The 24,449-nt window shown below is 38.3% G+C and overlaps 2 protein-coding genes across 2 annotated transcripts; one reads left to right on the forward strand and one right to left on the reverse strand.

The window, feature by feature from the left end:
• Window positions 1-2,762: 2,762 nt before the first annotated feature.
• ppih (peptidylprolyl isomerase H (cyclophilin H)) lies at window positions 2,763-24,003 on the reverse strand. The gene is made up of 9 exons (XM_037773304.1): window positions 23,768-24,003; window positions 11,369-11,433; window positions 11,212-11,235; window positions 9,275-9,324; window positions 7,272-7,309; window positions 5,957-6,049; window positions 5,584-5,671; window positions 4,983-5,023; window positions 2,763-3,246 (listed from the first exon to the last, which is right to left on the reverse strand). Exons 1-9 carry the CDS (start codon window positions 23,831-23,833, stop codon window positions 3,178-3,180), a joined length of 534 nt encoding a protein of 177 aa, XP_037629232.1. The 5' UTR covers window positions 23,834-24,003; the 3' UTR covers window positions 2,763-3,177.
• Window positions 13,232-17,974, forward strand: si:dkeyp-100a1.6 (probable G-protein coupled receptor 160). The gene is made up of 3 exons (XM_037773240.1): window positions 13,232-13,373; window positions 14,172-14,346; window positions 16,000-17,974. Exon 3 carries the CDS (start codon window positions 16,043-16,045, stop codon window positions 17,123-17,125), a length of 1,083 nt encoding a protein of 360 aa, XP_037629168.1. The 5' UTR covers window positions 13,232-13,373; window positions 14,172-14,346; window positions 16,000-16,042; the 3' UTR covers window positions 17,126-17,974.
• Window positions 24,004-24,449: the final 446 nt, after the last annotated feature.

The raw sequence follows: 24,449 nt of genomic DNA on the forward strand, positions 1-24,449 counted from the left end.
AGTTCAGTCTCTCAAGCTTTGGAATATATAATTGTCATTTTGTAAACTGGGTGTTTGCCTGAGGAAAATCTTATGGCTGCCATCACTACCGACAAAATATGAAATGCCTATAGACATTAATAATAGACATTGCACACTGTCTGTGAGTGCTGCAGCACTGTGGAAATGTATTGAGGGATCACTGACCTAATTAAAGGGAAGGATTAAAAATGCCTCAATATTTTATTTACGGAGCATGATGTAAATGTTATATATTTATCTTTTTTTTTTTACTGCATTGTCAGACCTGCTGTGGTATTGCCTCTCAAGCAAACATGATACTTTGGAAGATTTAGGAAGAGAGCTCCTTTTGGTGGTGTGCTGTAAGGACACAAAGTTCTCACCAGGCTACACACACACACACACACACACACACACACACACACACACACAGCCCGTCAGTGTCGACAGCTACTGCAATACACCCAACACAAAGAACAACTGAATTCACTATTCCATATTATCACAGGACATTTCTGGAGGTTAACCCTGCTATTATAGTTGAAATATGACATTATTTTGTAGGAGATTAGCCCCAAATCTTTTGTGGACTGTTTTTTGAATAAAGGTCATCTCAGGACACCCAACAATAACCGTAATGTTCCTTCATAATTTAAAGACCAAGCGTGTGTCTTGACACCGTTCAGGATTCATAGGAGGACATTTAAACGTGTCTTTCTGTCAATTCTTTCTTAGATGATTACATTTAAAGGGTACACAAACGCTCAAATAGTGACATCCTGATGTAATAACATACTATTTGCTTCTCCTTTCATATTTGACTGCCCAATAACCTGGTTAAATGCAGTCATTATCCTAAAACCCACTTCCAGTAGTAGCGCAGAGCAGACAGACCCAGACCGAGTGTGAGACAACCCCACCGCAGCCCCCCCCCTCCCATTGTCATGTTAATGCTCCACTGGCACTGTTTATGAGCGCTGGCTGATGTGTGAAGAGCTCGCTGTTAATGGCTGAGCCCCGTTCTCCCACACAAAGATGGGCTTCAGCATTGACCCCAGAGAGCCTCCCCACGAAGAGACCCCCACCACCCCCCTACCCCTCTACAAAAAAAAAACACTTCTTCCTGCCTCCATAAGAACAGAGTCTCCATCTGAAAGGATTCTTTTGTGCCGAAGGAACAAGGTCCAAGGCAGAAGAGGGAGAGCGTGGTTGGGGGAGGGGGTCTGCTGGCTGGGATTGTATGGATGGCGGGGGATAAGACGAGGTAGCCATAAGTTCAGCAGAGGATTGCTTGGCACTGGAGTGTTTGTGTGTGTGTGTGCCTTGGAGGACTCTCGTGCCTTTCACTGTAAAGCATTTCCCTCCTTTGCTTCCTGGTGATGAAGTTCACATTGATTTTTTTTTTAAACCCAGTATCACTTCAGAGTTCAAATATACATCTCTGCACAATTCATCAGTGATAAATTCTATTTCCCAGCTACCATAACAATGCATATTACACTGGGTATAGTGTTCTTACAGTATTAAAATATATATTTAATGTTCTTAAATACACATTAAATGGATCAAATGGTGGATTAAAATATTAAAACAAGAAGAGCCTGATAGACCATTAATAATTTCATATTTTTGTGACTCACTTCTAGTTAATATTAATATTATAATACATAGTACATAGTAGGGCTGGGCGACGTGGCCAAAATCCTCACGATATACTGTATATCACAATATAGCATGTGTTCTGGTAATTCAATATATAAAATTATTATTCTTAATATGAAAAGAGTATTTTCTCATTTTAAGAACTTGAGTGCAAAATGAACATAACAGCTTTTAGTGACATTCTAGGGAACAAAATAAATAAATAAATATAGGTCTAGGATATATCACGATAGAAACAATATAGAAAAATATATAAAATAAGACATTTTTATATGGTTTTGGCGATATACGTATATCATCATATTGCCCAATTCCTCAGTAATAAATTCGATCTATTTCCAAGCTCAAGACTGAGGGAAACATCCCTGTATTCTTCTACAGTCAGCAACATATGAAGAGGGGAGAATAAGCTAATAAAAGCTACCAAAACAATGCATATTACACTGGGTATAGTGTTACAGTATTAAATACATAGTTGAATGTTCTTAAATACACATTAAATGGATCAAATGGTGGATTCAAATATTAAAACAAGAAGGGCCTGATAGACCATTAATAATTTCAGATTTTTGTGACTCACTTATAGTTAGTCTGACACTCGATGGCTACTGTTTAATATTGTAATATATACATAGTAGGGCTGGGCGACGTGGCCAAAATTTTCACAATATAGCATGTTTTTCTGGTAATTCAATATATCAAATTATTATTCTTATGAAAAGAGTATTTTCTCATTTTAAGAACTTAAGTGCAAAATGAGCATAATAGCTTTTAGTGAAATTATAAGGGTCTAGGCTTATATCACGATAGAAACAATATAGAAAATAAGACATTTTATAATGTTTTGGCGATATATATCATTATATTGCCCAGCCCTAATATAAAGATTTTGTGAAGATGGTAGCAATTACTACTGTGAACTTAAAAACATGCATACTTTAACTAGTGTATATATTTTTACTATTCTGGGTTGAAAGAGTAGTTAGAGTAATAGTTTGAACATTAAAACATTGAATATTGAAAATATATTTTTTACTGTACGTATAATACCATTTATGGATGTAAACAGCTTTTCCCCAAACAAACACAATTTCCTCCAAAAGGTTTATAAAAATGTAAAACAATTTATTGATTACAAACTGAAATAGATATTATAATGTTTCACATGTAATTCTTTCTTTAGCCTTCAAAAAAGTCACAAATTCTCCCCATTTGGTGTCAACAACAGTGTTGAACAGGAAATTTTACAGAACAAATTTTAAACCCAAATATTAAGCACGTCTTGTTTATTCCAAATCCCACCAGACGGCGAGAATAATCTGATCCGGGTTTGGACGCAGCAGTTAACCTGCGATCAGGAATACCAGAATGATGACCTGCTGAATGTCATACTGTCCTTCTGTGGGCATTCAAAGGATCCATACAGGAAAAAACATATATGGGTTGCTGTTTGCTGAAGAGCATCACGTGACTATAACACTACTCCAGGTTGTGCAGAGGTTGTATAGTTCTGGATCACATCTCTCCACACTGTGTGATGAGGATGGGGAGTTTGGGCTTGTTGTTTGGTCCCGTAGGAACGTTCTGTTGGCAGGAAGGAGCACAAACAGTCATGGAAGCATTTTACACACACACACACACACACACACACACACACACACACACACTGGTCCTTATGAATTTATGCACAAAATCAATATGATTACTGTACTTATTACATAAATTTCACAGGTTGGACGTCGGTTGGTTTGAAACGTTTTAGTCTGAAGTGAATTTTGGAAAAACTGCTTTTAAATTTTAGTGCAACAAAATACAGCAAAATACTTCTTAAAATCAATTCATTCCTTTTGGACATTTTAGAAATTTGATCTTAAATCTCCCAACTTCTACTAATAATTATTATTATTGTTATTGAACAGATAAATCATACGACACTCTCTCTCAAAAAGTGCAATAAACAAGTGCAATACTTAAATCAATGCAATATGTGCAATATTAAAAAAACTAAATAAATGCCTGTGCAATATTTTTATAGTATGCAACCTCACTGCTCCCACACACACATATACATATATATATATATATATATACATATATAAAACTTTGTTTTTCCAGTTTATATATATATATATATATATATATATATATATATATATACACACACACACATATATATATACACACATATATATATATATATATATATATATACACATATACACATATATATATATACACACACACACATATAAATACATATATATTTATATTAATATTTATTTATAAATTTATATATTTATGCTTCTATATTTATCTCACTGCCTCTTTATATACTGTATATATGTTCTTAATATGCCTTTGTCTTGCCTTTAGTATTTCCTTTTATTTATTGTATATAACTTATAAAGCTTCTCACCAAAAAGCATTTCACACGATTGTAATTGTATGACCGGTGTGACAATAAACATCTTGAATAATTGTTTTACATAACTGTGTTTTATTTTACATTTTAATCTGTCAAGTTATCTATCATATCTGCAAGACTCTACGGCTTTTGTATATACTGTACTTTATTTTACATCTTAAATATATATAATATATCTATCAAATTATTTTTCTTAATCGAAAAGTTTAATGGCTTTTACCATTTTTATAATGATATGGCATCTTCTCGGTCTGTATAGCTCCTTGTTGTTGTTTTTTTGTTTTGTAACTGACTCGATGTCACTGTAAATGAGGGTCAACGATCTCTCGAGTATAAATAACAGTTGAAAGAATGAAGTTTAAAAATCACCGTTGAGATGAAAATGTTCAGGACAGCGAACGTTTAAGATGTTAAACAAGCATTTAACAAATATCCTTAAACACTAGGGCCGACCCGAATGCTTCAAAGCTTCGACTGTTGCCGTGGTAACCAACTTCCAAATCAGTCTTCGAATGCTTCGCTTTTTTTTCCTTGAATATATAAGTATGTACTAATAATAAAATAGTCCATGAAATAAGGAATAATCCCACAACATGATCGTGTTCGTTGTGTGTGTACACAAAGCTTCAAAGATTTCTCACAGAAGCTTCAAAGCTCCAAAAAAATGGTATTCGGGATGTGAAATACATATGTAGTTCTCTTCAAAATTGATTTCAGAGATGAGTGAAATAATTTGTGTTAAGTTATGAGTCAGTGCACAAAGTGGAGTCGTCCTTATCACTTTCAACATGTTGCTTAATTGTTCATCACTCAGTTGTGAATGACATTTTCACCATTATGAGTGTTCTCACAATTCATCGACACCATTATATTAATATTACAAATGTGCATTTACCTCAATTTTTCTCATGATCAGCAAACCGTCAACCACTTTTCCTGAAACAGTCGTGAACAAGAAGACAGTTTAAAGGTCCCATATTATAAAAAAGTGCGATTTTCATGTTTTTTCAGGGAAATACACACAGCTCGGATTCAGAAATTGTGCATTTGAAACAAGCCGTCAGGATTTCTGTCCATTTGTGATGTCACAAATATACAATATTTAGACCATTACACGGTTTTAAACGTAAACATTATAAATGTGTCCCAGTTTATCTCCTGTTGCGGTGCATGTGAATGACATCAGCTGATAGGAAGTAAACATGGACCCAAACTGTTGCTTAGCAACTCAATTCCGTTGCAATTCCGCTGAAATGCACTAAAACGGAGCGTTTCAGACAGAGGGTAAATACAGGTATATTCAGGCAGACAGTACGAGGAAAATAAAGTTGTTTTTTTTAACATTACAGCATGTAAACATGTTCTAGTAGAAACACAAAATACAAATATAAACCTGAAAATTAGCATGATATGGGACCTTTAACTCCTGCAACATAAACAAATTAAAGTAAATGAATATGAACACATAATTAATATATCGTACTCGACATACTCACCAAAAACAACATGCTTCCCGTCTAACCAGTCACATTTAGTGCACGTAATGAAGAACTGACAGCCGTTCGTCCCCGGCCCGCTGTTTGCCTGAAGAAAAGGCACATTAATGAGAAGTTTTTAAAAATCTGTTTTGTCTGCGTTGGTCAGAGTTAATTCACTTTGAATGGATCAATCAAATCCTATTGTCTGTAGAGGTTGGGGTCAATCCACTTTGACTGGATTAATCAAATCTAAATTAACCTGTTATTTTTGTAACAGAGGATGTACGAAATGTTTCCAGGAAACGCAACATCTCGACTCGGATGAAGTTAAAGAGAAGACACCCGCTGCTCATTCAGCACTGAGGAGCATTGATCTACATACTGTACACACCATGGACAGAAGACCCGGTGCACTGTGCTTCATCCGGAAGTTTTCATCTGCAAACGGACCTCTGTAGATGCTGCAGATACCGGTTCCATCGCCCTTCACAAAAAGACCAAAAGAAACAATACATAAGATAGAGAAAGAGAGAGCTTTAAACTGTTAGATGTGCTGTAATTCACCACATGTCCACCAGGGGGGGCACAATACTTCATATTGTCCTCCTGAATTCAAAATTCAACTGCAGTTTGTCTGACATCAAGCCACGAGTTATTTTATTTACTGAAGACAAGAAATGGATTTAAAAGACCTACTAGTTCATCAGCTTTTTAAATATTCCTTTCTTTAAACTGTTTTTCTTTTAAACTTCTTTTACATTCAGGTGTGTCTAACATTGTTCCACTCAAAACAGCAATGATCCCATTATATCAGAGATTACTGTTGATTTCCATACTTCTCCATCTGAATATGCATTTACACCTTTTTATCCACTCAGGTGAGGTTTAGCACTCACAGCAAGCACAAATTCATTCTTTTTTCTGCTAAGAAACAGACTCTCTGGAAAGATTATACTCAACATACTGTGTATATCTTAAATCAGATATCAAATACCACCAAACTAACTAACCAATCATTGGCTTACAATACTTAAAACATAACTAACTTAAAATCTATGACATGAATTACTTCAAATGGTTATTGCTCTTTGCAGTATGATAGCAGTTGGTTACTTTGGATCGGGGTTACACCTGGATTGTGGTTGCGTCTGCCGCCTGCTTGACACGGTTCTGCTCTAGGTTTCTACCCGCTACCTGCTAAAAGCGTCTCGAGATAACTTCCGTTATGATTTGACGCTACATAAAAATAAATTGAATTGAGATATCACAATATTTTGAACCAAATACCTCAATAACGATATTGTAGGGTTGACCATTGGGTAAAGTGTTTAAAGGCAAATAATAGAACAGCTAGAACAGTCTGGTAAGTAAAAAAAAAATGACATCCCTTTGCTTTACCTCAGCCTTTAAAAGCAGGAAAAGACTTATGCCATATTACGATATCCAAATTCTAAGAAGATAAGTAGTCTCATATAACGCTATCGATAGAATATACTGCCCAGCCCTAGTCGTAATAATAAGAACATTCATTGCTATGGTGCAAGAAGAATGAGTGTCTGAGTTTACTGTCGCCTTAACACGAGCCATAAATGCAAACGACGAAAGATTAAACACATTAAACCGTGAAGCATTTCTTTAAGTCATACAGAAAGTTCAATGAAGACACCGACCAGACAGCAGTAGAGGTGTGCCGTGCGTGTACTTACATTTACAAAGTCCCCTCCTTGTATCATGAAGTCCTTTAATCACCCTGTCAGTTAACAATGAAAGCACAGCAGTACAGTCAGATGAGACAGCCAGTCTGACCGGTAAGACACGCTACTTTACATATTTCTGTTGAAGAGTGTAAAAAAAGATATACAATCTACTTACATGTTGTGAAATAGTAAACACACTGGCCACAACGCATCACAATGCAATCCTCACGGGGGATCTCTTGCCGGGTCTCTAAACTATAGAATACGGTCTAGACCTGCTCTACATAATATCGAGATAACTTCTGTTATGATTTGAGGCTATATAAGAATAAATTGAATTGAACCGTTCTTATCAACACTGTAGTTCCAATAAAACATCTGGAAGTTGTTGTTTAATTCAGGAGATTTTTCAGCGTTTTAGTACACACATATATAAAAATAAAGGTAGGGTAAGTAGTGCTGTACTAATGAATTTCTTTTTGTTATATTTGTGAAAAATTCTCTTTACATCCTGACAACAGCAATCAGTAAATCAAATGCTCTGACAAAAAAACATCTGGTATCTGTGGCTGTCTGTAAGGCCGCCGTACTTAAAGAGTTATCAACACTGAGCGGGTTCATTTTCAAAATCTAGTGTACTCTTGCTGGTTTCTCAGCCCTACCGATCCTACCTTTAATGTATGTATTCTAGATGGTGCATATGAATGAACAAACACTAACTAAACATCACATAACACCCTCGAGGATGCAGTTTAATATGATTGGAGGCACCACAATGCTACCAACGAGATTTGCCGTAGTAAACCCTCATGAGCCAATATTAGGTGCTCGTCCAGAGGCCTGGACTACGAAGCAGGATTCGGCGTCAGCGAGGTAACTTCAGGGTTTTCCGTCCTACGACGGTGGTTCGCTTCTTACCGAGGTGGATCGCCATGGTAACTGATGCGGGGTGGATCACCATGGTAACTGATGCTGAACAGCTAACCTGCTCCAGAGCAGGTTATTTTCAAGATGAGAGATCAACTCGTATAAAAGGACCGCCTACTGACCAATCAGAGCTCGGTGCGGGGATCGTGTGGTAATATTATACAAATAGGAATAAGTTGAAGTCATAATCAGACTGTAAACACAGTTTAAACTGACAGATGCAGGAAGGACAGCTGGATTTATGCCGTGGGTGTTCATAGCTTTGAATTACGTTTTTATATTTATTTTTTTTACTTGCTCTTGAGTCCGTTTCACACCGCCGGAGACGGAGACGCGACTGAAAGAAGGTTGAAATAGTCACACACGCTGCGATTTCGTTAACGTGCATATTGAGGTGTGATCTATCCATCCATCGCACTTCTTAGAGCTATTAATATCTAGACGACTATATCTGACTTTTGAGTGTTCCGTTAGATTAATAAGTATTGATTTACGCATCCACACATCAGGAGTTTTTTCTTTAGCCAGCTGTCCTTCCTGCATTTAGAAGCTTCAACTGTGTTACTTTTAATCTGGATTAAGTGTTTAACTTTTTCGTATTTATCTAATATAGTTTACTCTTCCTTTGTAAAATGTGCCGCTCTGCCTGTCTGTCTGCAAGTCTGTGGACTTGTCCATGATCAGTCATAAACTGCAGCCAGATGATGAAACCCTGAGTTGATTTACCGAGTTGATAACCACCTTCATAGGACCGCTTAGTGGGATCTCTGTTGTTAGGGTTAGTTAAACCAGATAACCAGAAGATACCCTGGGTATGTTGAACTCGCTTCGTAGTACAGGCCTCTGGATTTCAAAGGTCAGCACAACTAGAATCACTTTCACTTGAAAAACAAACTTCTAATGCTCATCCCACTTCTATTATTTCATTCTTGCCTCTAGAAGTATAAATATTAAAGAAAAACGGGGACAGAAACAGCCTGAAGGCCAGGAGGCTACCAGCTTAAATAACAACGATGCCACCTGACAGTATGGGTTATATAAGATGGGAAGGTAATGAGAGCTATGCAAATCAAGCCTTGACTTTCTGTACCTGTGGAATGTGCAACCTTTGAAACCAATGGGGACTCCATCTTTCCTGTAAGCAAGAACAAAATAAAGTTAGACAATCATGCCGTGTCACTACACCCCATTCACCTCCAGGGATGGGTACATACCATGCCAATCCCACAGACCAAGCATGTTGAGCAGGAAGCTGTTCAACCACCATGACAATGAAATATAATCTATTAAGATTTACATGTACTTTACTTTGGTTATCAGTGTGTATGCAAATAATACCATCTTTGCATGGAGCACCATGAAGGAGCATTGCTGGTTGTATAAAGAGCACCTGGTCTTATATTTCCTCCATGTTTGACGACCATACGGAGCGTTTATCAGCCGCAGGGACTCAGAAGAGTTGCCACCAAAAGTGCAGATCCAGTTACGTTTTTACCACCACACAATGGGCCTCATGCAAGAAGTGACATACAAACACATTTCCTCTTTTGTTCGTATCCAAGATTTGTTCTTATTGTGTTTGTACCCATTGATTTCTGGGATTCCCCTCCAGTGTTTCCTCATTTTTGCTCTTCTCTTATTTAAGATAACATTTTAACAAGTGGTTGAGAGCACTCTTACCAAGATACGAAATCAAGACGCAGTCCAAACCGAGTATAAGTCTGGACAGTGTACACGGTCAGTCTGTGAATTTGTGGCTAAATTGTTCCACAAATAGTCAGTGGTCATGTCTATAAAGTTAAATCCAGAAAACAGCAGAGGCTGTACGCACACGTACGCACACTCTCTCTATATATCCCCAGATTGCAAGCAGTAGTTTAAATTCACTGACGTGGTGACAGACCATTAGACCATTAAATATTTATTGAAAAAGATAAAGTTATATTTTGATGAAAATAAACTAAAGCACCACTTTTCAGAAATTTAGCAATAAACAACAAAAGATAGAAATTCAGTTCAGTTTTTTCCCCCCACTAGTGAATCCTCTTAAACTAATTAATAAAGGATCTCTGAAAAAGGAAACAAACCCAACATCTCCACGCTGTTGCACGGCGCTGTTGTGTGTGTGTTTCAAACTCCGACACACAGAGAGCAGAAGTCGTCAGAGAGTTAGTCGCCAAACGGAAAATCTACCCGCATTTGCCGCTTGTTAATTTCGGACCATGATTACAGGCGTCGTACGGTACCTTCGGTACTGCAGAAAAAGAGTACCGTCACGTTGTTAAATTTTGGCATCGACTTGGTACCGAAGTATCGGTTATCGTGACATCCTAGTCCCTGGTTTTCTGCTCGCCGTTTCAAACAGGAAACAGCATAAATACTATCGGTCCATTGATCCCAATCAAGACTATAAAAATCCTTGGATGATATTCAGTGCGTTCAGTTGCTGAATGGCTGATATTCTGCTCTTCTATGTTTTTGAATTTCCTGCAACGCCAGTACTAGTAAGCGCTTATTATATACTCATACTAGTTTGTCACGAAGGAGGCTAAATGACGCTCCAAACCTACGCTAAATTTAGAATATAATAGGAGTATTAAATACTTGACATATCTCCCTTTAAGGTACATGTAATCGCGATTAACTGCTGACCATCATGCGATTAAATAATTTTATTATTTTGGATACGAGGAGGTCTGATCTTTCCTTTCATCCTGCTGCCACAGCGATACTGTCCCTGTCCTGGCTCTTTGTCATGCACGTATGTAAATTCAGAGACCTGTTTAAGCATATATGTGGCCAAATAATTCAGTTTCTCCTTCAGAAACCCCTTTGTGTTAGTCAAGTTTCTCCTTTTCCCTTAATCTGATAAAGGCTTCTCTTTTTCCTGTTTCAAAAATAAAGGTTGCTGCCAGAGGCTGAGACAAATCAAATAAGTGCTTGTGAAGACAATGTGTGCGTGATGGGTGGCGTAGTGTTTGTGTACCATCAAAGAACGGAGGCCTTCATTTCATCGCCTTACCTGAACTCTCCAGTGCAGAACTGCCTGTAAGAGAGGATGAACGTGTCAGTAACATCTTTGGAAACTCAGAAGCAGTCTGATTTGTGTTAACACATAAACCCGTGATATCGGTTTTCTCTCAGATTTTTTTCAGAAACAGACCGTGTGATGCACTTACCGGAAATTCTCCGCTGTCTTTGGAACCATGTCAGCAAACAGCTCGACCTTCATCCGTCCGACATCCTGACAAACAGTTGAGAAGATTTGTGTAAACACAAAACAAAGAGATAAACAAGGAAGGCAGAAACACACGGTATACGCCTAAAATAAAAAGGGGTCAAACTGTTTCGCCTCAGGAAAAACTTCATAGTGTCGACAGAAACTGGTCCTTCTTATTACAGGAAGCTTTATCTTTACTGTCGGGTGGAGGTATGTCTGGCCTCTTTGGTACGCTTTTGCTGCAGGACTCCGCTGCAGGGTTCTACCTGCCGCCGCTGCCCCGTGCACACAGGCTGTGACAGTTCCATCCGCCTCGCTGCGATTACCTCATTAACGTTATGGTTCCCTTATAGCATTGGGATTAAATGTGAAATAATGTCAAAATAGGCTTGTTTGCTTTTCGCTTTGACAATAAATCCTCTGCCTCCTGCTCTTACTACTCTGAGCTGACAGACCAGATGCGTTCACAGTCAGTATGTAGCGTCCGTCGTCTGACTATTGATTGATAACACGCCGCTGATATGCCAAAATGAACTAAATGGGTAAATTATTTTTATTTATCACTTAAAGGCTATATGCCTCTGTTTTTTGTAATGTTCAAATGTTTTTAATAAAAGAGTTCGTGTTGAATTACATGGGATTTATTGTTGTTTTGTTTTTACCGTGGTATCGAATTGGTATCGAGAATCGTGGAAATTCACTGGTATTCGTATCGACTACTAGATTTCTGGTATCGTGACATCCCTATCTACTTCTACTGAATCATTTCTTCTGGCCTTAATTACAATGACACAAGTAGACGGTTTTATCTCAACGATACTGTACAAGCTATTTGTCTCAGTTTTGGATTCCAAGTGGTCAACGTATACATAATAGAAATATGTAAATGACATCACAATTGCATCAGTTTCAAGCCTCTCTATAAGCTGTCTGTGTTTGGCAGCGCGGGCGTCTGTCCACCCAGAGGGGCGTGCATGCAAATGTCTGTATCAGTGTGTGAAAACAAACATTGTGCTGTTGTAAAAAAAAAATAAAAATGAGAGAGCAGTTTGTCCTCATGACATCACTGCACAACTCTCCGCTTCAGTCCACGCAGACGACACGGCACAACAAGCGGCCATGTGGATCTCCTGTCTTTGCCATTCAGACAACGCAGTGTGTTTTGAGTTTCCAGGCGATGAAATAAAATACAAAAACTGAGTGTTGATGCAGAACATTTGATCCGGCTGGAATCTGACGTGCACACCAACAGGTAGAACAGGTTACAATGTACAACAACAAATCAGGGTCTATATTTTAATGAATGAGCTCCTTTTGTTGTGATGCTGGAGCGAGGGTGTCAAATCTCAAGTCAACAGATCACCTTGGATGACTTGAAACAGAGAAGAATATGTCAGGAACATGAGAAAAGGTGCATTTAACTGATTTAGATACAAGGCCAAGGTTTTCACTTATCAGTCATGAGTACAAAATCCAGCCACGTCTACCACGCCCTACTTTACCTCCCCTGCAGCTTCCTTCTATCTACAAGTACACGGACGTTAATATTAACACTGAGAGCAAACGAGTCAGGAGAACACCCCGTGGCAAAATGAAATAAAATCAACTATTAACTAGAATGGCAAAGGGAGAGCGAAGACCTTCGCCAAGGTGCGTGACTTTAAAACCAGATCCCAGCTGGCGGTACCGTGAGGTGTTCGACTTATTATTAACATGGTGTGTTTCCGTGTAACGTAACGGCGGATGCCTCTCTCATTCAGCAGCCTTGTTATGTCTGTATAATGTTACACAACGTTGTCTATCATCCCGTCATCTACCTTTTTTTTCTTTCTCACCGTGGACGGCCAGCAGCTCCCACTGCACCTCGATGTCTCGCCACACATCCACACACGTATCTCTGTGCCAAAAGATCTCTCAGACAAACCGACGCCGGTGCAAACAAGGGCCTTTGGCCTTGGAAGGAGGTAATTATCACCCTTTTTTTGTTTGACAGGTTCTATAAACTCATTTTTAGGCGACTGTTCCGAGCTATTTTTGTAAAGCAAAATTTACATCGTAAAAATAAATAACTGAATTATGATGAAATTTAAAAAAAAAATACATACTTTTAGGAAGAGGGATGCACAGATCCGACTCAGTCCTGATACCGACAACAATACTTGGGCTTTGAGTATCGGCCGACACTGAGTGCCGCTCCGATACTAGGGGCGTGAGAAAATATAGAAAAAAAATTGAATGTTGTGACATTATGTTTTGTGATACTGTATCGATCAGTAACGGTGCCTATTAAGGAATTGTTTGTTACACTCATTTTCAACTCGTACCCCTGAGCTACTGATTTTCAACTTGTACCCCAGAGCTACTGCATTTAACTATTTCTGCATACATAACTAACACTGCAGCCAGAGGTCAAGTACAGCTGGTCACCTTCCAACAGCCTGAAGACTTCATTAAAAGCATGGTATACCAGACAGGTAGACAAGTATTTCTAAGAAGCAACCTTCAACATTTGATGCAGCTTCTTTTAATACAACTAGTGTTTGCTGCATATGGTGGTGTTTTGTACAGGTGAACAAAAGTAGTCGCAGGGTGTGGTTTCAACTAAGAAATGTTAATAGAAGCTGTGTTGCCATCTGAGTCATCAGCTACAGGACATGCAAACTGACATAACAAGTTGAGTAGCCACCTCTGGGGGCATGTGGCAGGGAAAACAAGACACAGAAGACAAAGAAGGCGTGTCACGTCAATTGTTTGCATTCCAGATGGGGAAGGTGGAGCCTTTAAGAGCTGCCTCTAAAGGGAGCTGCTCCACCGGACAACAGCCACACACCTCACCGAAGAGTCTTGATGAAAAGCATGCAGGAAGTCTGACTGGATCTCTGCTGAAACTCACCGGACTGGGCCAACCCTGAGCACAGAGGGTCACACGGCTTTAGGGTAACACTTTGTTTTATTACTCTATTTTACTTGTTGAGTAAATGCAACGTGCTTCTCCTGTCATCGATGTTAAAACTGGGGCTGTCAAAGTTAACGTGACAACGCGTTGACGCACACTGACACCTGTTGTTGCCTGTTGGGCTGCAGTTTGCCATGTTATGATTGGAGCATATTGTTTTATGCTAAATGCAGTACCTGTGAGGGTTTCTGGACAATATTTGTCATTGTTTTGTGTTGTTAATTGATTTACAATAATAAATATATACATACATTTACATAAAGCAGCATATTTGTCCAATCTCATGTTGATAAGAGTATTAAATACTTGACAAATCTCCCTTTAAGGTTAATTTTGAACAGATAAAAATTATGCGATTAATTTGTGTTAAATCATAATTAACTAGGCAAGGCAAGGCAAGGCAGCTTTATTTGTAGAGCACATTTCAACAACAGGGCAATTCAAAGTGCTTTACATAAACATTCAAGAACATTGCGACAAAGTGCAAAAAAAACTATGGACAATCATGCGATTACTGGCGTGCATGCTGCTGGAATGAATAATACAAATACAGATGTATTTAATGTACAGTATGTATGTAATATATCCAATGTGTTTGATCTCTCACTGTTCAACCTGCACAACTTTGGCCTACAGTCCGATTTCAGGTTTTTATAAACACGTTACATTACCATGATAAATTCTGTCTGTGACAAAAAAAAAAGAGTTATAGTTGGTTATCTTTAAAAATGTGATTAAATGTTTATAAGCACCAAGAAATGCTGGATGTTTTATAACTTTAGAAAGGGAAAAAATGCATTAAGTTTTGTTGATGTTGATGATTGGTTGATTAGTTGACAACTATTAAATTAATCACCAACTATTTTAATAATTGATTAATCGGTTTGAGTCATTTTTTAAGGAAAACAAAATCTAAATTCTCTGATTCCAGCTTCTTAAATGTGAATATTTTCTGGTTTATTTCCTCCTCTATGACAGTAAACTGAATATCTTTGAGTTGTGGACAAAACGAGACATTTTAAGACGTCATCTTTGGCTTTAGGGAAACACAAAACTACAGTTTTCTGACGCTTCATCAAGAAAATAATTGACAGATTAATCAACAATGAAAATAATCGTTAGTCGCAGGCAGCCCTAGTTGCAAAAGTCTCAGCTGCTGGTACTGTGCACTGTCAGGGTTTCAGTGTTTTATAGCAGAGATGAGACCAAAACACCCGAAACAAAAAATGCTGCTGCTAACACCATCAGAAATTAATATACTTTCATGAAATAGGACATTAAACCTCAGGGGAAAAGAGCAGAGGGACTATTTCATGCGCCAAAAGTTATTACATTTAGTGTGACTGTTATTAAAGAGGACCTATCATGCATTTGTGGTTTTTCCCTTCCCTTTAGTGTGTTATATTCTGTAGATTTTTTATGCATGTAAAAGCTCTGCAAAGTTACAAAGCCCAGGAGCTCACACAGAGGGTGAAAAGAGGAGCTGCAGCAACATTAAAGCATGCAAACATGTTTGCCATTTCATGCGTGAGGTCGTGGATTCATGCATCTACATGCTTTTTCTAATTATTAATTGCTGTCTATTATTTGTGTACAGCCACAGTTCCTAACCAATATCACCCTGTCCTCCACAGCCCCTCCTGGAGCATCCTGATACTGAACTGTCGACATACATAGATGCTGCCCGATTCGGCAGCGTCTCCGGATTCTACCGTCATAATGCTGGGCGTTATAGTGCTAAAGGATGTGTTGACTGGCTGTCATGTAGAAAACACCGACAAGTATCTGATACTCATGCTTCTCAAGTCGGGACTGGACTTAGCGGCCTTTTTCTTGTGCTGCCGGAAGCGGTTCAGCTCCTTTATAAGCATGTGCAGTGTGTCCGTCATGTTGGCTGACTTGGTGATGGTGGTTCTTCTAGCGAGCATGTGGTTTCTTGGGCCTGAAAGGTACCTTCTGTCACTCTGCATCGTCTTGGCTAAAGCCTCGGCGGCGTATGAAGCACTGCCGCTACCCGTGATGTGCCTGGGTTTACTGGACTGCTGCTTGGAACACAGCCGGCTCGGCAAACAGAACGCCTTCTGCAAATTCCTAAGGAACGCCGTCTTGACATTGCTGGTGTTGATGCTAGGTGTCGTTTGCTCCTTTGTTTATGGCAGATCTGATCTGATGGAACTGGATTATGGACGGATAAGGACGCTAGTGTGTGAAGTAAGGCAGTCTGAACTGATTGTCTACTTCATTTGGGGGCTTTTCACAGCAGTCGTTTGTGCAATGATACCCTTTTGGTCAATGATCCCCCAGTGGGTGAAAGAGGCTGAAAGGTTATCTGTAGCGAGGGAAGAACTACAGAACGAGAGCAGCGACTTGCTGTTCACCTCGACCAAGACAAAAAGCGGCGAGGAGAACTATCCGAAGGAGACCGTCCAGCCGTTTCCGCCTCTGTGGTTCAGCCTGACGCTTGGCTTCAGTCTAACCTGGATGCCTTATCTCAGCGTGTCCGTGGCCTGTATGCTCTTCGGCTTTGCGACACCTGCCTACATCACTGTTAACGTGCTGTGGTTGGAGTGCGCCAACAGTTTGCTGACGGGTGTGGTGTTCTGGGCAAACAGCAAGACACGAGGACCGTACAGCCAGCTCCCAGAAAACGTGTGCTTGTGGCACGTTTTCTGGCATTTGAGCAAAGGAACACAGCAGCAGCTCCCTATAGCGGTGTTTAACCCGTCAAAAGGGAAGAGAAACACTCTCCTCTATTTGTAATAGAAAAAATAGGTCAACACTAAACCTGTTACATCTCAGACCTGACGGCCAACAGCAGGTGATACGAGAATAAAGACTGTGAATGGTTCACCTGTGTAAATACTCTGTTAGATGCGGAAACTGACGCCTGGACACAGACATGCATCTCTCAACTCTCCATGCAGGAGATGCAAATGTTTGCAGTTGGCAAGAGAGCGACTGGACTTAAAAGTAATTCTTTGAAGAGCTGGGGAGCTTCACAGGCCCTTTTCACAGCAGTCATTTTGACATGTCATTGCAGGGTCTACCTACAGGTGTAATTAATCAATAACATGAATTATTAATAATTATGTTCCATTTAGGTGTACCAGGGCCCTGGACTGGTATTGTGCATAATGGCTGACTGTAATGGCTGTGACAAATTAAATAGAACAGGACCATAATTAATCTGATCACACCCGTGTTGACCCTGCAAGGACATGTTGTTAAAATGGCTGCTGTGAAAAGAGCATATTAACGCTACACTTAACTGTAAATATTAACTGAAATCACCATAATGTTCTATTTCCTACATGCATTACCTTACAAAGCACACTTGGTGATTGTTGGAAAGGGTAATGTTGACGGTTTAGGTGACTTTTACTTTGTTTCTGTCCAGTTTGAATGAAGGGGGGAGGTCTGCGCTCTCCGAGTGCCATTCTAGTTTGTATATATTTGTCATAAAGTCCTTTTCTAAGATAATTGTAGACTTGTGGTAAATGCAATGTTGATGATATGCGTGTATAAATATATATATATTCCTTTCTGTCCCAAACAGGTATAAATGCTTCTCAATAAATATCCCTTTTCATTTTTCTTTCACTGATTGAACCATGTATTTCTCTACCTTTTATTCAAAAACATAAATTACAGATTTCATGTGTATCGATCTCTTTGAAGAGATTCAGAGTTTATTCTTGACCTTAATAATGTTCGCGTGATATGATCGAAAGCTTAAACTCACAATATGACATATCATGTCATATGTGACACAAGTTCAGGGCGGCTGGTTAGCTCAGTCGGTAGAGCGAGCGCCCATGTATCGCCAAGGCTCAGTCCTAGCAGTGGTGGACCTGGGTTCGAATCCGGCCTGTGGTCCTTTCCGCATGTCATTTCTCTCTCTCCCCCTTTCCAACACTCTATCCACTGTTCTATCAATAAATGCTTAAAAATGCCCCCAAAAAATAACTCAAAAAAAAAAAAAAAAACACAAGTTCAATGGTAAGTATAAGTATGCTGGTGTGGTTAGGGCACCGTCACATCCCTATTGCTGGTGTGGTTAGTGCACCGTCATATCCCTAGTGCTGGCGTGGTTAGTGCATTTGCATCTGATTTGCAGCCAGGCAATAATGGAGGAGTCGGGCTAAATTAGCACACTTGTATGGCAGCTAGGGATGCCCAATACCCAATACCGATACCAATATCGGGTCCTATACTGGTAGCGCAGCGCAGCGGCCTTAACCTGCATGGTCGCCGTGCTCCCCCGAGGGCCAAACTGAACGTGTCACACACGTTTTACTGGTTCTTACGTAACTACCAGGCAGGCCTGCAGGCCTGCAACGGTTAATACAAGGGAAATATATATGTTTTTAAGATGGGACGAATAGTCGTATAAACTATTCGATTTTTTTTAATAAATAACAACTATTTGAAAAATCGAAAATCATAACTCATCCCTACTATGGAGGAGGGGAATCTGAAAAATATTGCTGCTTTTATAGACCAGCATACACCAGCATAAAATAGAAAATAGGACAGTAGTGTGTGGGTTCACATTAAAATAAACAGATGCAAGTATTGTGAAGCACGCTCTATGCTGTCAGGGTGTTTTGGAGATTAAAGCGTCACCTGCCTTAAAGATAATTATTCTACCAATAAAAAAAAAGATTACAACCTAAATATTCTGAAACAAATACAAACACTAATTAAACTACAAAGCAATTTTTGGACAGTATTAGAGAATATTAAATTAAATCTTCCTAAAATTTAACAAACAAATTCGTTCAATCAAGATTAAAAAAAGCCGTATAAATAAGTTGATACTAAATGCAAACTCATGCTTGAACTCATACAGATTCAGAGCGTTAAATACCGAGTGTATTGTTCACAAAGAGTTTACAAAAGTAGATCAAGCTTCATTCCACCACCCTTCCTTTTCAAAAACCCACTCCACCAGCACCACCTGCTTTTCCCCTGCAGCAACCTCAACTTTCCTACTGTCAGTCACATCAGATCTGGACATATTGGATCAGAGGAAATATTTCATACTTATTCTAAAAATGGAAAAGATTTTTTAAAAACAAATACAGACCTACGCAGGGTTTTTAAATGGGAATTTATATAAACCGAGTGAAGTGACTGTCGGGTCAGGTTTGATGTATTATTTGATGATGATGATGGCTGCTATAGCCTCAAAGAGATTCTTCTTCTAAACCTTCTTCTTTGGTTTAGAAGAAGAGATGTATTTTTTTTTACATTATAAAAATACTTAAAATTCAAGAAACTATTCCTGGCCACTACACATCTGACTTAAATTACACCAAAGTCACTCAATGGAAATGATTTAAATCAGTTAATAGTTTAGTTTGAATGATTTCCAATGATATGTTAGGTTCAGGTACGGAGGCCAAGAAAATACATTAATGATAAAAAAAACAGGTAAAGTTATCAAAATGCTGCTGTGGAATGGGAATATGTTTAGTATTGTTGAGACAAGTCGACACAGGGTTTATGATAATCACATCTAGCTTTTTTTCATGCAGTATAAATGTGATATTTTCGCATTCAGAGGATGGATGGATCAAACTAGAGACCTAGAGCATTCAGAGAATGGATGGATCAAACTAGAGACCTAGAGTATTCAGAGGATGGATGGATCAAACTAGAGACCTAGAGCATTCAGAGGATGGATGGATCAAACTAGAGACCTAGAGCATTCAGAGGATGGATGGATCAAACTAGAGACCTAGAGCATTCAGAGGATGGATGGATCAGACTAGAGACCTAGAGCATTCAGAGGATGGATGGATCAAACTAGAGACCTAGAGCATTCAGAGGATGGATGGATCAAACTAGAGACCTAGAGCATTCAGAGGATGGATGGATCAAACTAGAGACCTAGAGCATTCAGAGGATGGATGGCTTTCCTAGCTAGATTGACAATAAGGGGGTTTCTGAGCAGTTTACACAACACAAGTGCTCACCATCTAATTGCCGCAAAAAGTGCAAATGTTTGCAGAAATCTCCAAAATGTCAAAAGTTTTTTATCCTAAATCACAGCATGTCTTTTTCTCTGGTGTTCCTCAAGGTCTTGGTGTCTTAATGTGGTATTTTGGAGGGATTATTGATCATTTTTATCAATTCTCCAGTGGTAAAAAAAAAAAGGTTAAATTTAGCACCAAATGTTGTAACAAATGGTATCAACCCCAAAAAATTACTACAACAACTTATGAGACATAATAGAGCATGGGGATGATCATCATATACATCTATTATAATGTTCTAAACCCTTATACACTTTCACTATTTATTTTAAATAATTAATTCATGTTTATTTCTGATTTATGACTAGAACAACTTGTTCTGAGCTGCATCTCAAATTAATCTTCAGGTTTCCAGCTTTCAGCTCTCGTCTCACAGACCACAACCCTAGTTGAGTATTATCATATTCATCATATTATTAGTAATAAATAATTCAAACCAGAACACCATTTCCACACTAGTACCGTAATTACACTACAAGACACTTACCACAATATAAACCAAGAGACAGAAATCAGCACATTATTCATTGTTGTGTGTATCAGACGTGTATTAAAAAGAAGCGGTTAAATACCACTAAAGGAGTTCACTGGATCACTACTTTTAACTAAAACACGACTTACGGTGAGATACAGTAACGTTAACTGAACGTTAGCGCCCTTGTCCGTGCAACATTTTATTGGAGTAATTTTGTTAGTGATATTGAATTATTATATATATATATATATATATATATATATATATATATATATATATATATATATATATATATTAATCGTGTTAGTGATATTGACCTATTATTATTAATCTTGTTAGTGATATTGACTGGCAGAAAGTTTGGTCCTTAATGCAAAGGTTCCTTCTAACAAATCAAGTAAAAGAGGTGTCCTTTAAGTTGATCCACAGATTCTATCCAGTGAAACATTTCTTAAAAAAGTTAAAGAGTGACATATAGATGTAAATTGTTCCTTCTGCGAATCACATCCTGAAACTTGCTCTCATTTATTTTGGTCTTGTAAATTTACATGTGAATTGTGGAAAGATGTCAATAATTTTATACTTGTTAACATTTTCTCAGATTTTGCACTGTACTATAGAAATATTATATTTGGTTGCTATGGATACAGTGACAAAGACAGTAATGCATTTTTTCTTATTCATTTAATTTTTTAAGTTCCACATTCACAAGTGTAAATTTACCAAAAAAAGCCTAATTTCTTTGTATCTATGAAATAAATGGAATTATATCTGTCAACAATTTCTTCCTCACAAAACAAAAAAGCAATGAAAACAATGCATGTATGTAATATCTTTAAAGTTTTTAAATGTAATTATTGTCATACTCTCGCGTGGTCTCTTTTTATTATTATTTTATGTTGGTTTTGTTTCTTTTGTGTTGTCCTTGTGTTTGTCCTGTTGTGTTTGTCCTTTTCTGTTGTCCTGTTGTGTTGTCCTGTTGTGTTGTCCTGTTGTGTTTGTCCTGTTGTGTTGTCCTGTTGTGTTGTCCTGTTGTGTTGTCCTGTTGTGTTGTCCTGTTGTGTTGTCCTGTTGTGATGTCCTGTTGTGTTTGTCCTGTTGTGTTGTCCTGTTGTGTTTGTCCTGTTGTGTTGTCCTGTTGTGTTGTCCTGTTGTGTTGTGCTGTTGTGTTTGTCCTGTTGTGTTTGTCCTGTTGTGTTTGTCCTGTTGTGTTTGTCCTGTTGTGTTTGTCCTTTTCTGTTGTCCTGTTGTGTTGTCCTGTTGTGTTGTCCTGTTGTGTTTGTCCTGTTGTGTTTGTCCTGTTGTGTTGTCCTGTTGTGGTTGTCCTGTTGTGTTGTCCTGTTGTGTTGTCCTGTTGTGATGTCCTGTTGTGTTTGTCCTGTTGTGTTGTCCTGTTGTGTTTGTCCTGTTGTGTTGTCCTGTTGTGTTGTCCTGTTGTGTTGTCCTGTTGTGATGTCCTGTTGTGTTTGTCCTGTTGTGTTGTCCTGTTGTGTTTGTCCTGTTGTGTTTGTCCTGTTGTGTTGTCCTGTTGTGTTTGTCCTGTTGTGTTGTGCTGTTGTGTTTGTCCTGTTGTGTTTGTCCTGTTGTGTTTGTCCTGTTGTGTTGTGCTGTTGTGTTTGTCCTGTTGTGTTTGTCCTGTTGTGTTGTGCTGTTGTGTTTGTCCTGTTGTGTTGTCCTGTTGTGTTGTGCTGTTGTGTTTGTCCTGTTGTGTTTGTCCTGTTGTGTTTGTCCTGTTGTGTTGTCCTGTTGTGTTTGTCCTGTTGTGTTATGCTGTTGTGTTTGTCCTGTTGTGTTTGTCCTGTTGTGTTGTCCTGTTGTGTTTGTCCTGTTGTGTTGTGCTGTTGTGTTTGTCCTGTTGTGTTTGTCCTGTTGTGTTTGTCCTGTTGTGTTGTCCTGTTGTGTTTGTCCTGTTGTGTTGTGCTGTTGTGTTTGTCCTGTTGTGTTGTGCTGTTGTGTTTGTCCTGTTGTGTTTGTCCTGTTGTGTTGTCCTGTTGTGTTTGTCCTGTTGTGTTTGTCCTGTTGTGTTGTCCTGTTGTGTTTGTCCTTTTCTGTTGTCCTGTTGTGTTGTCCTTTTGTGTTGTCCTGTTGTGTTGTCCTGTTGTGTTGTCCTGTTGTGTTTGTCCTGTTGTGTTGTCCTTTTGTGTTGTCCTGTTGTGTTTGTCCTTTTGTGTTGTCCTGTTGTGTTGTCCTTTTGTGTTGTCCTGTTGTGTTTGTCCTTTTGTGTTGTCCTGTTGTGTTGTCCTGTTGTGTTTGTCCTTTTCTGTTGTCCTGTTGTGTTGTCCTGTTGTGTTTGTCCTTTTCTGTTGTCCTGTTGTGTTGTCCTGTTGTGTTTGTCCTTTTCTGTTGTCCTGTTGTGTTTGTCCTGTTGTGTTGTCCTGTTGTGTTTGTCCTGTTGTGTTTGTCCTGTTGTGTTGTCCTGTTGTGTTGTCCTGTTGTGTTTGTCCTGTTGTGTTTGTCCTGTTGTGTTGTCCTGTTGTGTTTGTCCTGTTGTGTTTGTCCTGTTGTGTTGTCCTGTTGTGTTTGTCCTGTTGTGTTTGTCCTGTTGTGTTTGTCCTTTTCTGTTGTCCTGTTGTGTTTGTCCTGTTGTGTTTGTCACAGCTCTTTGTTTATGTTTATACTTCTTCTGTGTGTAAATGTTTTTAATGTTTTCTGCTGTTACTATGGATACTCTCATTTTGAAATAATAAAAAAAACAAAAATAAATAAAAACATGGATGATAAATAATTAAAAAAAATAAATATAAAAATAAATAATTAAATAAATTAAACTAAAAGTTAGCTAGCTTGTGTTAGCCTGCTAGCATGCTAGCTTGTGTTAGCCTGCTAGCATGTTAGCTTGTGTTAGCATGTTAGCCTGTTAGCATGTTAGCTCTCTCTTCCACTCACCTGCCCTCCGATGGTTATATCGAAGAAGACGATCGGGTTGCTGGGGTTTGTTGATTGAACAGACATTGTGACTCTCTCCTCGCTCTTTCAGACTGAATATAATCGATATTATCGATTAATTAACTCCTGAATCAGTTGAATCTCCAGCAGCATCCGCGCCGTTTGGATCTACGGTGGCTCGGTGGTATATACTACGGCTCTCAGACGGGGACAAAATACCACCATCGCGAGAAAAACGCGATAGTAAAAGGGCGCCCCCTGGTAGCAGGTGACGGTACTTTAATCGTTTAGATGTAGAAAAACATTTAAATTGGAGTACTTATATATTCAGGATGTAATCTGCTAAAATAAAAAAATTAAAATTAAAAATTGAATAAATGGCTCAATAAATAAATATATAATTGAATGCAAATGAATGTAGCCAATAATCTATTGATTTAATTTGTTTCTTTATTTATCTTTGTATTAATTCCCTTATTTATTTTGTTTAATTTTCCCTTTTATTTATTTATGTATTAATTGTATACATTTTTTAATGTATTTTTGGGGGATTATTATATTTCTATATATTTTCTATATATTTATTTTATATTATTTATTTATATTTATTTTATATTTATTTTTAAATGTATTTATTTATTTATTTAATAGACTCAAGATTCAAGCCCTTTATTGTCATTGT

This window comes from Sebastes umbrosus, chromosome 6, assembly GCF_015220745.1.
Source record: "Sebastes umbrosus isolate fSebUmb1 chromosome 6, fSebUmb1.pri, whole genome shotgun sequence".
NCBI lineage: Eukaryota > Metazoa > Chordata > Actinopteri > Perciformes > Sebastidae > Sebastes > Sebastes umbrosus.

Coding starts and splice junctions, on each gene's coding strand:
- ppih (XM_037773304.1), bottom strand. CDS start 23,833: ATGTCTGTTCAATCAACAAACCCCAGCAACCCGATCGTCTTCTTCGAT. Junction 6,050..7,271: donor AAGGAGGGGACTTTGTAAAT/GTAAGTACACGC, acceptor CTTTTTGTGAAG/GGCGATGGAACCGGTATCTG. Junction 5,672..5,956: donor CACCGGGTCTTCTGTCCATG/GTGTGTACAGTA, acceptor CCTTTTCTTCAG/GCAAACAGCGGGCCGGGGAC.
- si:dkeyp-100a1.6 (XM_037773240.1), top strand. CDS start 16,043: ATGCTGCCCGATTCGGCAGCGTCTCCGGATTCTACCGTCATAATGCTG.